The sequence below is a fragment of the Corvus kubaryi genome, unplaced genomic scaffold, assembly GCF_017639235.1.
Source record: "Corvus kubaryi isolate FWS band 111438036 unplaced genomic scaffold, C.kubaryi_AGA036_p1.0 split3-73, whole genome shotgun sequence".
Lineage (NCBI taxonomy): Eukaryota > Metazoa > Chordata > Aves > Passeriformes > Corvidae > Corvus > Corvus kubaryi.
In genome coordinates this window covers 9,647,500-9,662,598 of record NW_024582091.1, presented here as the reverse complement: position 1 = coordinate 9,662,598, position 15,099 = coordinate 9,647,500, and the positions used below count along the sequence as shown (strand labels likewise).

The 15,099-nt window shown below is 39.0% G+C and overlaps 1 protein-coding gene across 7 annotated transcripts in view; it reads right to left on the bottom strand.

Moving 5' to 3' along the window:
- Positions 1-14,841, bottom strand: part of COL19A1 (collagen type XIX alpha 1 chain) — a 188,055-nt gene extending 173,214 nt beyond the window's left edge. For 4 of the 7 annotated variants that reach the window (XM_042016398.1, XM_042016402.1, XM_042016400.1 and 1 more), the window contains exons 1-4: positions 14,687-14,840; positions 12,518-12,644; positions 4,059-4,133; positions 3,449-3,548 (exon numbers count right to left, since the gene is read on the bottom strand). In XM_042016398.1, the coding sequence (XP_041872332.1) occupies positions 3,449-3,548; positions 4,059-4,133; positions 12,518-12,608 (266 nt within the window). In that variant the 5' untranslated portion in view covers positions 12,609-12,644; positions 14,687-14,840. Of the gene's footprint in view, positions 1-3,448; positions 3,549-4,058; positions 4,134-12,517; positions 12,645-13,479; positions 13,866-14,686 lie in introns of those variants that run through there. The other 3 variants (XM_042016401.1, XM_042016405.1, XM_042016399.1) reach the window with 3 other exon arrangements.
- Positions 14,842-15,099: the final 258 nt, after the last annotated feature.

Genomic DNA, 15,099 nt, shown 5'->3' with positions numbered 1-15,099 from the left:
TGTGATTATGACTACATAATTAGACTGTCTGCCTAATAGTACTTTACTATGAGTTTCTTTATGACTCAAAACTCAGTTACACTACTTTCTTCAGGAATAACTTTTGTTAAAGCCCATGAAGAGCTGCAATAAGCCATTCACAGTTTTAATCAGGAAAATATTACTGGCATTACATTAAAAATCAGCAGTCATTTACATAACGCAGAAGAAAAGCTATCCATCTGCTATCACAAGACAAAATACGTACAGAACTCCATCACAGAAAGACATAAAGACCTATAGCTGAAGTCCAACATAAATAAACGTAATCAATTTCCCAAGCTGACAGTGCATTGTAAATTATTTACAACATATAAATAGGTGAAACACTACTCCAGGTCCATTGAAAAAAACCAAAATGGCATCACAGAAGAAAAATGGCACAGCATAGCTTTCTATTACCCACACTACAACTGAATGAATGAAATGCAAGAGAAGATGTGCCAAGATACTTGATACTTGCTAGTCAGCTTAATCAGATACTCTCAATTTCCTGCAGGATGGATAACAAACGCTGTTCTGCTGCTTACTGCACACCACGTCTACTAAAATATTTTCTGAGGCAGAATGATCCTGAAAGCCATCTAATAACACAGGGGGTCTGGAACCACACAACCTGACATAATGTAAAAGAAGTAGGTTTAAATAAAAATAATGAAAAGATGTTGTACATGGGTAACTGAGATAGTAAATTATAAGGTTATGATGACAGATACCCAAGTTTCTGGCTATCCTTCATTGTAAACCTACCATGTAAAAATCCAAAACCTGGCTTTGTGCTCCTGACTGCCCACTGCCTTTGTTTTAAAAAATCACCCTAAAACTTCAAAAGAGTTTAAAAAATAGCACACATTAAATAAAATTTTTAAAAAGTATTTTTCTGAAGTGTTATCTCAATATCAGAAAGCCATTTTATATTTAACAAACTGAAATAATTAAGAATAGAATTCATTTTTTAATGACATGCATTTCTGTGAAGAAAGGTTAATACAGGATGAGCAAGATTATTGCCATGAAGAACAAGGATTTAACAGAAATTCTGCAATGCTTGAATGTTACTGAAAATACTTTTAACCCTTTTAATTTTTCAGGAAGATATATGTAAGAGGTACTACTTACTTGCACAGCAAGCTGACTAAAAATCTTATCTTATACCTTATTATCATCAATAACATGATAATAATTTTCTGCCTAATACATTCATTTTTCTGCCTAGCTATATTCATATATTAGCACTGATATGCATTTTATTAATAATCATCTCAGTTTCTTCATCCAGCTGAATTTTTCATCTGTTAGATATGCATATTTTTAGGGGAAACTAGAAAGATTTTCTCTTTAGTTTTTTCTTTAAAGAGGATACACAGAAGAAAATAACAGGGACGGAGAGGAATATAAGAACCAAGAGACAATGAAAGCCAAGCCACCTCCCTTCCAGGTTTACCCTTAATTGAAATTCTTTAGCCTCTGCCCAAGTTACACTGACAATGAAGAACAACTAGCCATTTTTCTCTCTTTTCAAAAAGCTGATGAGATAAAATATAGGAAAAAATATATAACTCAAAAAACCCCACAAACACAACAATCATTGTGACTTTCCTTGCAATCACTAATAGTTAGGGCTTTGTTAGGTCACAGCTATCTGCCATGGTGTGAATTCCCCATTTTCACTGCCTTCAATAATGAACTGTTTTCAAAAGAAGAAAAAACAGGCATTAGTATTCAAGCCTACTAAATAAAGCCAAGGAAAAAGGTTTATGTTTTTTAACCTCAACACCACCTCTCAGACCACTTCCAAAACCACTCAGAAATCCTTAGAAATCAACACTTTGAATCAAGAATTTTACCTCAAAGTAATATGAATTTAAAATAATTCACTCTTTTGCAATTTCTAGCGCCTCTCTACTCCATTTTTGCCATTGGTTTTCAAAATAAAGTCACCTCCCAAGATGCATTTCTTAGCACCACTTAGCTTCTTATTCTTAGAGGAAAATTGCTCCACATTTATTATTGCCTTGTTTTTCTACTCTTCTGTAGTCTCATGTTTTCCTCAAATTCCCATACATTGGAAAAAAAAAAGTCTTTGTGAAAAACAATTTTTTTTTTAAAGAAAAGTTTTCTTACTAAAAATCGCTCAAAATATTTTTAGTAAAGACATGTATGGGTGGTACCTAATTTCTCCTGTTCCTCATCTAAAGACAATCTGGATAATACTGGAAAGGTCTTAATAAAAGAAGAGCACTCTTCATGTCAAGTAATTTTGTCTAGCCATTTTTCTTTCAATAGCTAGTGTCAAAGGTATTTTTTAAAAAAGTGATTGGTTTGACTTTGCAGAATTACACAAGCATAAAAATTTGCACTTACAGTATCTAACATCAGAAAAACTTAGAGAATCTAAATATTCTAAATTGGTAGATAAATTCTTTCTTCAGTCATGCTCCTCTCATGAAGATCAGTTTGTTTTGTGTCTGGGTGCCTCCAGTTATTCTCTTCTTCCTTCCCCCTGGCCCTCACAGTCCCTCTTTGCTACGCCCAGGATCCAAGCAAAGGGGAAGTCCGAGGACCAGGTGTATTTTTTCACTAGGCAAGCTGGAGCTTGCAACAGAAAATACCCAACCTGAAAACATGGGAATAGAGTTGCTTCCCTCATCATCACAGGAACACGCTGTACAGAAACCACAGTCCCATGACTCAGAGCACATCTCAACCAAGAAGCTCTGAGATGATCCTCTCTCTCCACTGAGCACAGGGAACTTGAAACTACATTCCTAACTGCTTCTTGACATTTCCTTCTCTCTGTGCAAACTTAAGTCCATCCAATCCAATTGTGCCTTACTCTCTTTCACTCTCCTTTTGATTTTTCATGAAGCCTCTGCTTTTCATCCCCCCCTGTGCCAGAACAGGATTTTGCCTATTTTCTTCTCTGCACTAAGTAACCCACTATGCTGCTGCTGCTCAAAGGCAAAATGTGAACACCAGGAAAATAAAAAAATCATTCAAGGAAATGGTGATTCTCTCTCTCTTTTTAATGTTGCTAGCAGTAGCGAGAGAGAGGACAGACAACTTTGCTGAGGGGAGATTAGTATAATATTTCCTGTCATACCATGAAAGTTACTTCTTTCCTTTGTTTTATAAATATTTATGCGCTAACAGTAGAACTTTCAATATCAGAATCATGACTTGAGAAAGTGCTATTCACAGTTAGCTTACTATCTAGATACTCCCAAATTTCAAAAGAAAAGCATACCAAAACCAAAATCCTTCCCACAGAAGAAACTGAAAGTGTCTAAAAACAGCTGTACTGCTTCCTGTGGCATCCATTGGATACATGTTCAGTGATTCAGTTTATTAGTTAGCATTGAGTCTGAGCTATATCTTCTAAAAGCTAAGCATGAAAGTAGTATCTTACCTTGTATCTCTGATGAGAGGTGCACTTCCCAGTTTAAAACAGATCTTTTCCCCTCCACAGGATGTTTGCCTTAAAGAAAAGCTTTCTGCCAGATCAAACCCTGCAAAATATGGCACGATGCAATACAATTTAATGGAATTTTAAAACCATAAGTAAATAATTATTTTTAGCATGCTTGAATGCAAGCATATTAGCATTTCTATAGTACAGACTGACAAGCTATTTTGAAAAGCAGAACTTGAAGTCCGAGAAATTTTCAATACTCATTTTATTAAAACTATTCATGCAAAATTCACTTGGTAGATGACTTTGCAACCTGAAAAATGCATTTGTTAGTTCCTTTTATCGTCTGAACTGATAAGAATGCAGGATGATTGGAAAAAAACATGGAAATTAGTGTGACTGCCAAACTCGAACCAATACTTTCCAGGAAAAACACGTTCTGATTTTAATCTCACCTTCCGAAAAGCGGCAGCAGCTTTTGGTGCTTGGGGATGGCATTCTGTCCTACCCTTTCAATTTTAAAGCCAGCTTCAACAAGACTATGATTACATCCAATAATCATTACTAGTTAATTAATATAGATATCTGTATTAGCTCAGTCATTTACCTGATACACCATGACTGTCTCTGTTGATTTGTTTGAGATTACGGGCAACTGTTTTCATTAAAGGACACACAGCACCTTCAAGAGAACACAGTTTAGTGTTTATCATAAAATCTAACTAACAGGAACTGAACAAACTAGAAGGAATTAAACAAACTATCATGAGTGATGGTAATATTGACAGGAATGTTTCTTTTTGTTTCTTTAGGATATGAAAAGCAGCAATAAACCAAACTACAAAATCTAAACGAGCAGATTTTATACTGCACTTCCAATAATATAAGCAGATAGAATTTGTATCACATTTTAATTCAGCTGCCTTTGGTTAAAGTTCGTTTAAACAATACAGCCAGAAGAAAACCATTGAATTCTTACCACACTGCTTCCATTAACAACACTCTATAAAGCAGTAATATCTGTTCCAAGTTATTTTTGTATTTCTCACTGTATTATTAGAAAATATTTTTCCCCATTAATGAATATGAAACAATATTATATTTTAGGGAAAAAATAGTTTGAAAATTAAGTAGAGGAGTAAGTCTGAACCAAAGTATTTGGGTAAACAAACAGAATGTTCTAAAATTTGGAGCATAGTAAACTGAGGTTAAATCTAACTGAGCCCTTAGCTAAGACACTGTATTATTAATATGAATATCTTACTTACATGAAGTCCTTTATGCTTTTCTTTAATAGATATATAGGAATGCCCACTTTTAAGAAGGAAATACAGAAAAATGTCACTTTGTGCAGGGGTCGGAAATAAGGTTTGCTATTTAACAAGTTTTGCAAATAGCCCTGCTAAATCCTAATAAAACTTGCAAATCAAAGATGAAAAGTTATGATATTTGTCCTGTAAACTTATCAAGGACAGAGCTTTGAGAGCAGATGCAACTAAAAAGATGTCCGAGGTGTATCTGAAGCTGCTGAACAGTGAAGGTCAAAGCACTTTCTGAAGCATTAGTTCAATGAAAAATATAAGGAATGTCCTACCATTAACCTGGAAATCATCTATATTTAAATGTTTCATAAGGGCATCCAGACCAAACACTGGTATTCAAAATAGCTATATTTGTAATCTTAAAGCATGTGAAATTTGTCATTCATTCTGTAGGCACGTAGAAAGCATTTTATACTTCAAAACTCTTTAATGCTATTAAATAGATTTCAGTATTTGATCTGGATTAAGAATGACTAACTGGAAATAACTAGTAAAAGTGAAACTAGATTATGTAATACTGGTATGAAGACACCTCCGGATAATATGGTTAACGAAAGCTTTGTCAACTATTTAAAGAATAGACTGGGCAAAACACTTTTTCTGGTAAGATTCATTAAGTTCCGTGTCCTTCACATGTACAATTACAATTACAACTACAATTTACTACTACAAGTAACATCACAGATAAATTAATTTACTTCTAAGGTGCTAACAGAGTAAATTTTTTCTTTCTCTCTTATAGATCCATAAATACCAGTATGTGCATGTTTTTCCCTATACAGATAGAGTTTCATGACAAATGAGATGAAACATATGCATGAAAAACTCTGTAAATTCCCTTTCCCCAGAAAAGATGCTGAACTGTAAAGAATATTCACATTGGAAACTCTGAAGTGAAATCCTTCATCATTCTTGGTTTGCAGGAAGTTTTATACAGTGAGAAAAGCATTTGCTGGAATTACATAGTGACATAGCAATTTCAATACACCTGTTGATGTATACACATACAGTATGGGACAGAAACAGGTTCACCTTAAGCCCTCTGGCCTCAACCTTCAATCACATATAGATTATTAAACTATAGACCTCTATATACAGCTACTCTAAAACAATGAATGTCGTTAGGGTAGATTTACATACGTATAGCTCCAAGAAATAAGCTGGAGTAAGGGAAGCCATTTATGTCTGAAGTTACAAAAGAATGTCAGACATATGTGGACAGATGTTTTTCTTAAATCTACATGTTTTCTACCAAGGGTTTCTTTCAAAAATATTCAACGTATTTCAAAGCAGGTTCTCTTTTTGGTTAAATTCTTGACAGTACTTATAATAAGAGCAGACAGATAGTACTTATTGCTGATTTTATCCTAAACTGATGTAAGCTTTAGAGAAGCTGGGACACAAGTATGCTTTGTTTTTTCAGCATTAACTTACATGAGTGTTGAGCAGTGAAAGACTACAAAGTTCTAGCTTGTTCCCCACAGCCACTTGCTTCCAAGTCCAAATAAAGACTGCAAGCCTTAATTTTTGTGCTATCCAGATGATAGCAATGATTCCTCACATGCCACAGACTGGACTGTGGACCTATTTTTATCAGTGGCATAGCAGCCACAGCACAGACAGGCCATTTAAGTGTTAGTTATTTGTTTGTATTCCGCATCCCCAGAAGAATGAAAGAGTTACGGTGAATCTTCTATCGCACGCTGCTGATGCACACCTTTAGTTCAATGTTATTCCTTTTACCAGAGAGCTAAGGGAAAACTCTCAAATAACAACTCTCCATGCCAAGACTGACAACCTTCATTACAACAGACTGATGAAAATTCTTTCTGCAACTACTGCCTTAATAGTTAATCTCTTCCACGATTTTTAGTATTGCTAGCAGATCCTTAAATTTTTTTTAGCTTGAGACAAAACAGACAGTTTGCCCATTTAACATGTGGGTAGCTGAACAACAAGGTCTGCATGAAGATATTCACGAAAGGAAAGGAGCAATGGAAACCATGAACCTACCTGGCCTGTTAAAATACATTACTATAAAATTAATAAAATAGTAAGAAGAACAAGCTTATGTTTATACACTAGATTGCTCTGCACATGATAAAACTGCATCTGTGTGGATTGAACTAAAAAATTAATATTAAACCTGTGATATCAAAGGTCAAGTTAACTTACCTATAAATTAACAAGTTCACCTACCCATACGAAAAATTAGACCTTGACCTTCATAAATCAATGAGTTCTAGCTATGAGCTCATTAATATAAAATCAATCTAATAATTGTGAAAATATTAATTTATGCAGACCAAGCAGGTACATCACAGATCATTGCCTTCTCTCTTTCCAGTAAGATGATAGTAATGATAGTAAGAATTTTTCGTTTGATTTCTAACAGCATTTTGCAAAAAAAAAAAAAAAAAAAAAAAAAGGGCATTGCCTCCAGATATATCTGTTGCAACATGCAAAAGCGTAAAAGCGTGTTCCAAACTACTCCTGGAATGATCAGGACACTTGTTGAAGCGCACTGCAACTTCCATCTAGGCACCACGCTCAGCTTTCCAGTCCATGCAAACAAGGACAGAAGAGACTCTGGTGTGTGCTTCAGTCTCCATCTTACAGATATCTCTTGTGTGCACTTCCTGAGTGGGAACTGTAACTTCCAATAGGCAGGCTAGACTTCTCCAGATCAAGTGTAACCTGTAATGGCTAGATTCACTTTACAACTACCCATGTGCTAGTTTATAATTAAACTTCACATTCAGGTGAAGTTTTTGCTGTCATCTAGCACCACTGACATGCACATTTGCAAGGGCACTGAAGCTTCCATCAGTGACCATGACCAGCCTAATGAATGCAGCCAAACAGCAAAGCCCAGCCTAACATATACCCATACCCTGTGTCGACTCAAGCTTCAGACAGAAACCTGTATTACCCAAGATTTTTCTCGTATTCTTACTGCATCAGGCTTCCTAAACACACAGACAAAGACAACCTCTTCAGAGCTTGCCACACACTTGCAAATGTCAGCAATGACATCCAGTGAGTCCACCTCAAATGTATTCATACTGAAGATAAGCAGACCCAGCTGGCTTGCTGTCAAATAAGGTCAAGAATTCAGATTTCCTACATATCTGTAGCCTCAAGTATACAGGCACCAGGAAATACGATGTGATTTTTTTGTATTCCGTCGTTGTATTCTGTAAAGAAGATCATATTAGATTACAACATATATGCTAATTAAGACAAGGATGGGAAGAATGAAGGAAACAAGATACAGTAAAGAAGTCATCTTCAAGTCTGGTTGCTATTTAGATGGTTATGAAGTAACATAACAGCATTGGCAGGCAGAAACAAGAAATCTGAGCAATGGAGTTCAAGGATTAGGATATTCATGCTAGACCCCTGGAGAACTATGTTCTCCCATGATGAAGAGTAAGTAGTGAAAAACAGGACTTCATATTATTTGGGACAACCAGCACCACTTCACCAAGGACAAGTCTTGCATGACTAACTCAGTGGCCTTGTACAATGGAGTGGCTACATCAGTGGACAAGAGAAGAGCTATGGAAGTCATCTGGATTTCTGCAAGGCCTTTGACATGGTCCCCACAATATCTCTGAACTGGAGAGATTCAGATTTGATGTGTGGACTGCTTGGTGGATGAAGAATTGGTTGGCCAGTCACATAGACGGGAGTGGTCAACTGCTCAATATCCAGATGGAAATCAGAGACAAGTAGTGCTCCATTTGGGACCAATTTAATTAATTAATGACTTAGATGAAGGGATTGAGTGCACCCTCAGCAAATTTGCAGATGACACCAAACTGAGTGTTGCAGTTGACACTCCTGAACGACAGAATGTCATCCCGAGGGAGCTAGACAAGCTTAAGAATTGGGCCCATGGGAATCTTGTGAGGTTCAACAACCTCATGAGTGCTGCACCTGCATCAGGGCAATGCCCAGTATCAAAACAGGCTTGGGGATAAAGGAATTGAGAGCAGGCCTGACAAAGAGGCTTTGAGAATACTGATGGATGGAAACCTGGAGATCAGCTGATGGTATGTGCTCACAGCCCAGAAAGCCAATCATATCCTGGGCTGCATCTAAAGAAGCATGGCCAGCAGGTCAAGAGAGGTGATTCTGCCCAGCAGCATGGCCAGCAGGTCAAGAGAGGTGATTCTGCCCAGCAGCTCTCATGAGACACCCCCCCACCCCCCACCTGGAGTACTGCATCCAGCTCTGGGGCCCCAACACAAGAAAGACAAGGACCTGCTGGAGCAGGTGCAAAGGAAGGCCACAAAAATGATCAGAGAGCTGGATCATCTCTCCCAAGAGTTAGGGTCATTCAGCCTGGAGAATAGAAGGCTCCAGGGATCCCTTACTCCAGCCTTCCAGGTAGGGAGCGTGTAAGAAAGATGGAGACAGACTTTTTATGAGACCTGTTGTGACAGGACAAGGAGTAATGGTTTTAAACTAAAAGAGGTTGGATTTAGACTAGACTTTACATAATGGTGGTGAAACACTGGAACAAGTTGCCCAGAGGGGTGGTAGATGCCCCATCCCTGAAAATATTCAAGGCCCAGTTGGATGGGAATATCAGGAATATGAATACATTGTATATGAGAGTTACTGTAGAGTCACTATCTTGATTTTGAGAAATATCTAGCTGTACTAAAACACTAAAACCAAAAAGCTGAACTGATTTGCTTGCTTGAAACCACTCACTGTACTTGGGTTAAAGTGCCTATCTAATATTATGATCCATAGCCAATACTTTTCACAACACATTCCATGTCAAAAGGCAATAAATTCACCATGCCTGACAGTCCCAGGACTTTGTTTATACTACATTTTTCATGGATTAGCATGTGACTTTAAAAAACAGTAATTGTAAAAGAAAGTTGAAAAAGAAGCAATGATCTGGGAATGAGTCAGAATATTAATATTCTTAATATAAAGCATTCAGGAATGATCAGATTAGAACTTCATGTGTCACTACAGAAAGAGTTTATGCTCACCCTCAAACCCCAAATATTCTCAATAATAATAAGTTGACAACATGAAGAAAGTATTCTTGAAGTCAGATCAAAAATATGCCTGTGGAAAACTCCTGAGCCCTCTCCCCTCAGATTTGCTATACTCCATCATGAGAAGAGAGTGCTTCCTTCTAATGAACATTCAGCATATCAAAACATGAGAACTGAAAGAAATCCTTGATGTGAATCTAATGCATACTGGCACCCTCAGAGCCTAAGGAGGACTGCTCCGAGAAGATCCAGCATACTCTCTCAGCCTCTGACTCTTTTTCAACACTGCTATTTATTTATTACAATATTGGCCCAATGAGTAAGTCACAAAGTATATTCAGCATGCCTGCTCTGAAAGCTCTCCCCTACATATGCACACAAGTTAATCCTTCCCCTAACACACTTCTTTCCCTCACCAACCTCAAATTAACTCTAGTTTACACTTTTCCATGTATTTGAAGCCATTCCTTTAGATTAAAGCAGATCAGGTGAGAAATTTCAAGATGTAAATACAATAGTCTCAGATTCTACCTAAGTGTGCTTTGCTGGAAAGGCTTTCATATTAGCACAGAGAAATAAATGCTATGCATACGTTGTTGAAGGAAGCAAACCAAAAAGGTCATCTATGCGGATATTGAAGGACAGATGCTGATTCAAACAGAACTGGTACACAGGAGGGGAAAAAAGGCCCAAGAAAGAGCGACCAAATGCAAGACAGAAAAACAAAAAAACCCTTTAGATATTACTCTCTTCTTGAAGTAAGCACGTTTCCAATTTGTTACAGATTCATCTGCATACAAATTATCAAACTGGAACAAGACAACTTAGCAACACAGAGCACTCGGTTCAAGTGAACAGAGCAGATTAACAAAAGTTTGACAGAAAGAGCTGTACCACTTTTACCGCTGCTCCGTCACTGGGTCCATTCTTTCCCAACTCCTGCTTTCTGGTCTATAATTTGTATTTCTTTTTAGACGGTAACCATCCCTACAAACTCCAGTAGAGCCTCTTTCCTGTTATCAACTGGAGTTTAACTCTGGGCTTAACTCACACACCTGCTGTTGGCAGAGCTGCTCAAGCTGGCAGCTATCTACTTGTTATTCCTCACCATCTGCCTGTACCACCACAAACCGAAGAAGCCTCTCTCAATTGCACACCGTCAGTTATTTCACAGGAGAGATTCAATCTCTCCTCTTCTTCCTAGCAGTTCAATCGGGCCCATATTTGATCCATTTGGGGCCGTCAGGCTAAGGAAAACTGCAACTTCGCTGCTGGCTGCTTAGCTACAAACTTCTAACAGAATGTAAGGCACAGTTCAGATACACTGTTTATTGACAGTTCAGTGTATCTGCCACATCTTCTGTGGCTGACCCAACATCTACTAAGGCATCATTTCATTAGGAAAAAAAAATATATATATAAAAGAAAAGACACAATGTTTCCTGAAATTTTGTTTTAATATTTTTCAATCTATGTAGTTAGGGAACCTTCTGCACTCACATCATTTTAGCACTTTGAAAACTTCTCTTCTGCAACCACCACCTAACAATGACAGAATAAAACATGTATTTCTTCTTTCAGACAGAATGATTTCACAGCTATGATGTAGGCTCGCTCTCTCAGAGGAGTTAAGAATAATTCATCAGTAGAGCACTTAGCCTCAATGCCCTAAAAATACAAAGGGGAAAAAGACTTCAACTTAAGTTCAGACGCTTCACAATGCATTATTATTACCTCAGAACCCACACATTACACTTATTATTTATTCATTATTACTACTTATAGTTTCCAGGGGCAGTAAAAGGATTATTTTCCTAGTCATGGACTTTTAAAATTTCTTGGGCCTGAGTTTCAAATGAGTTTTTGAGATTCAAAGTTGCTCTCTGTGTGTGTAGTTTCTATTATCTTTCATAAGATTTATGGAAAGGAACCGCATTACTAGGAATTAATTTTATTTTTGAGAAAAAACCCAACTCAATTTAAATAGCAATAAGCATGTTCTCCTTGCTAATAATTGTAGGAAAATTAAAATATGTTGAAGTGCATGCTGAGGCTGAACAATTCTAAAAAACTGACGTGCCTTGTTTGACAAGCACATATGATGTGTCCTTAAGACAGAATTTACTGCATTCTGGAGAGTTAACGTAGAGTTTGAGAACACTAGATAACATGTGGAAAGTAAAGAAAGGAGAAAACAGAGAAATATGAGAAAATTTGCAGAAGACAGGTAACAGCTTTTAAGTTAAACAATATCACTCCATTCCTTTCCCCCATCTTCTTAGGAAAAAGATTTTTTTAACTCTGCATGTGTGAAATGTATAACCCAGTCTAGGGATTACATACAGGTGTGGTTAACATGAGCATTAGATTGTTTAGGTCAATGTGATAAGTGGTCTGCTCTAATAAAGCCTCATGATTTTGTTCACGAAGGTTTTGCAGCTCTGACTTATTTGTCTTGTTTTGTATGGTAGGAAAAGTACAAAACAAAACTCCTAGGAACTACAACTACCTCCAAATATGAATCTTCCAAGGAAGCAGAAAGGCTGCTTTGGAACTGCTTCCAACTTAGGACATTTCAGAAAGGAGATTTAAAACAATCTTGTATATTTTTATCTGTTTTTATGTTTGTTTTCTGTGTGCTGTTGTTATTTGCTAAAAATTTTTCTGTACTGAGATTTACACCTTTAGTCTGTGATGGGCAACAAAAGTGGAAGTACCTGTCTGGTCACTGACAGCCACAGAAGTAGAAACAGGAAGGAGGAAGGCTGCCATACAAAGCCAAACTATGCAGGGTCCGATGTACTTCATCTCCCCCTGGACACATGTGAACAAACAGCTACAAATCTGCAACAAAAAATAAGCATATTCAGAACAATCTCGTCTTAGTCTTCTCGCTGTCAGAAAACTACAAACAAGGACTTCTTAACTGTGAAGAGGAAGTTGCTAGTCACATACAAGTGTATCATTTATCTGTCTAAGGAGCTACAAAAAAGAGATTTATTTCAGTCTAGAAATAAATCATAAATATACTCCTTTTTAGCTCTTTATTAATAGACTCAGAAGTAACATCTCAGAAATACTAACTTGGAGCTATTAATTGTAAAGGTAGTGAATGTTAATTTCATTAGTAATTACTAATTTTCTTTTATACTTCTCCCCAATTTATTTTTCAATTTTCAATATACTAGCTAAACTGCTTGGTGTCACAACACTTTCAGTGACTGCTGAAGTAGTCCTCAAATTGAACAAAGACAACATGCTATTTTTTGAGCTTAACCACGAAAGAAACCAAAATGCCATATTTCTGCACCTTGCAAAGTGCCTAGAACAGCCTATATTGAATTTACAGTTTAAATCTCACAAAAGTACAGACTTCAACCACATAAACTGATACTGTCACTAGGGGACAAAAGCTTCCTTCTAAGCCAACTGCGATGTATAAATACACATGAATTTAATGAAACACAGAAAGTGTCTAATATTTTTCTAATCACATTTTCTGCAAAAAAAGGAAAAAAATGTGCAATTTTTATAATTATTTCCGCAAAGCACCTTATTCATCATCAGAGCTATTCTGTCATGTACTGACAACAACTACATCGTGATTAACTTTTCTAGCCTTCCCACCAGCAGCAAAGCGAATACATGTTCAAATAAATTATCGTTTAATTTCCTGCACCTGCTTTCCAAGCAGGCATCGGGAATTCAGTAGAGCTGCCGCTCCAGAGGTCTGGTTTTCTGAAGTGCTCTGATCACCAATACCGCCAGCCCCTCGCTGCCGCCGCACCTCCGGGCTTGGGTCCTCTCCCGCCGGCTGCTCCGGGAGGCTCCGCTCCCTCGCACAACCGGCGCACCGGAGCCTACAGGGCGCCCGTGGAGCGACCGAGCCCTCGCCAGCACAGCCTCAACTCGGCAGTGCCGGCAGCTTCGTTCCTCTTGGATCGAGCCGCGTTTGCCGGAGGGAGGGTTCAGCGCTCCGGGCGGGAAGGCAAGCGGGCAGCTCTCCCGGGCGCCCGGGCAGCGCCCCCGCCCCGCTGCCGGATCCGCTCTCCGGCTCTCGGCTCTGCGCTGCGGGCTCCCACCGCCGGGCCCGCCCCGTCTCCCCGGCCCCTGCCTGCGGCGCCGGGAGCCCGGGGAGCAAGCGAGGGGCCGGCGCCCGCCGCCGCTTCCTCCGCAGCCCCGGGGCGGAGCGGGGCCAGGAGCCCTCCCGGGCCGGCGGCGCCTGCGAGCGGGGCAGCCCCTGTGCCGCGGGGCGCTGCGGCGGCACCTGCGCCGGGCCGGCAGGTGAGGGGCCGCCGGGGGCGGTGAGCTGGCCCCATCCGGCCGGGAGTCGGCCCGCGGCATCCCCGGGCTCTGCCCGAGAGCTCGGCCGGCGCGGTGCCCCCTCCCCGCAGGGCACTGCCCGCCCGTGCCGCTGCTCACTCACCAGCGCGCTCCCACCAACCGCATGCAGGCCACCCGGCACGCGTGCTAATTACAAGGACACGCACACTAAGAGGTAGGTTTTTAAATGTAAATATATGCACAATCAGCATTGTGGCCACTCGCAACAGTTTAATCAGTTTTGTAAATTACTGCTCATTTAGCGGGGCTGTTTTTGTTAGCATATCTTAGCATATACCTATAGTCACCCATTCGCATATACAATGTATTTACACAATCATGAGCAGAATACTATAGCACAGGCTGATTGCAGTACATTAAAAACTTACGGTATCCATCATGTTTATATAAACCATAGTTAATACTAGCAGTGATAAACTTAAATGGCAATTTTGGAAATCAAAACCAAAAACACCACAAAACAAGCCAAGAATAGTGTAGTATGTGTGAGTGTGCACATGTAAGACGTTTAGATAATTGACTACAAAAAATGAGTGGCTTACCTTTAATTTTTTTATTGGTCTGTCCCCCCAGAAGCACTGAAAATGCCTGTACAGGGCTGCTGTAGTGCCGAGGAGTTGCTGGAGTGAGTCTCCAAAGAGTGGTAGAGGGGGATGCAGCTCTGTCCTTATTAGTCACACAGTGTGACCCTCCCACTCTGAGCACAGAATACTCTGCAAGAAAGAACAAACAGCCACCCAGACACAGATTTTACATAGTCATATATGTATATCCCAACTCAGGTAACAATGTAAGAAATGTTTAGGGGTTTTTTCTCCTTCCCCCTACCTCTCTGAAAAGCCCCCCCTCCAACAGTTCCATAAATTAGACAGCCATGGTATGAAGGCATGAATGAAAGAGTATCTAGTTTCTAGCTGTGAAGAACCAATTATGTACATTATTACACTGGCAGAAA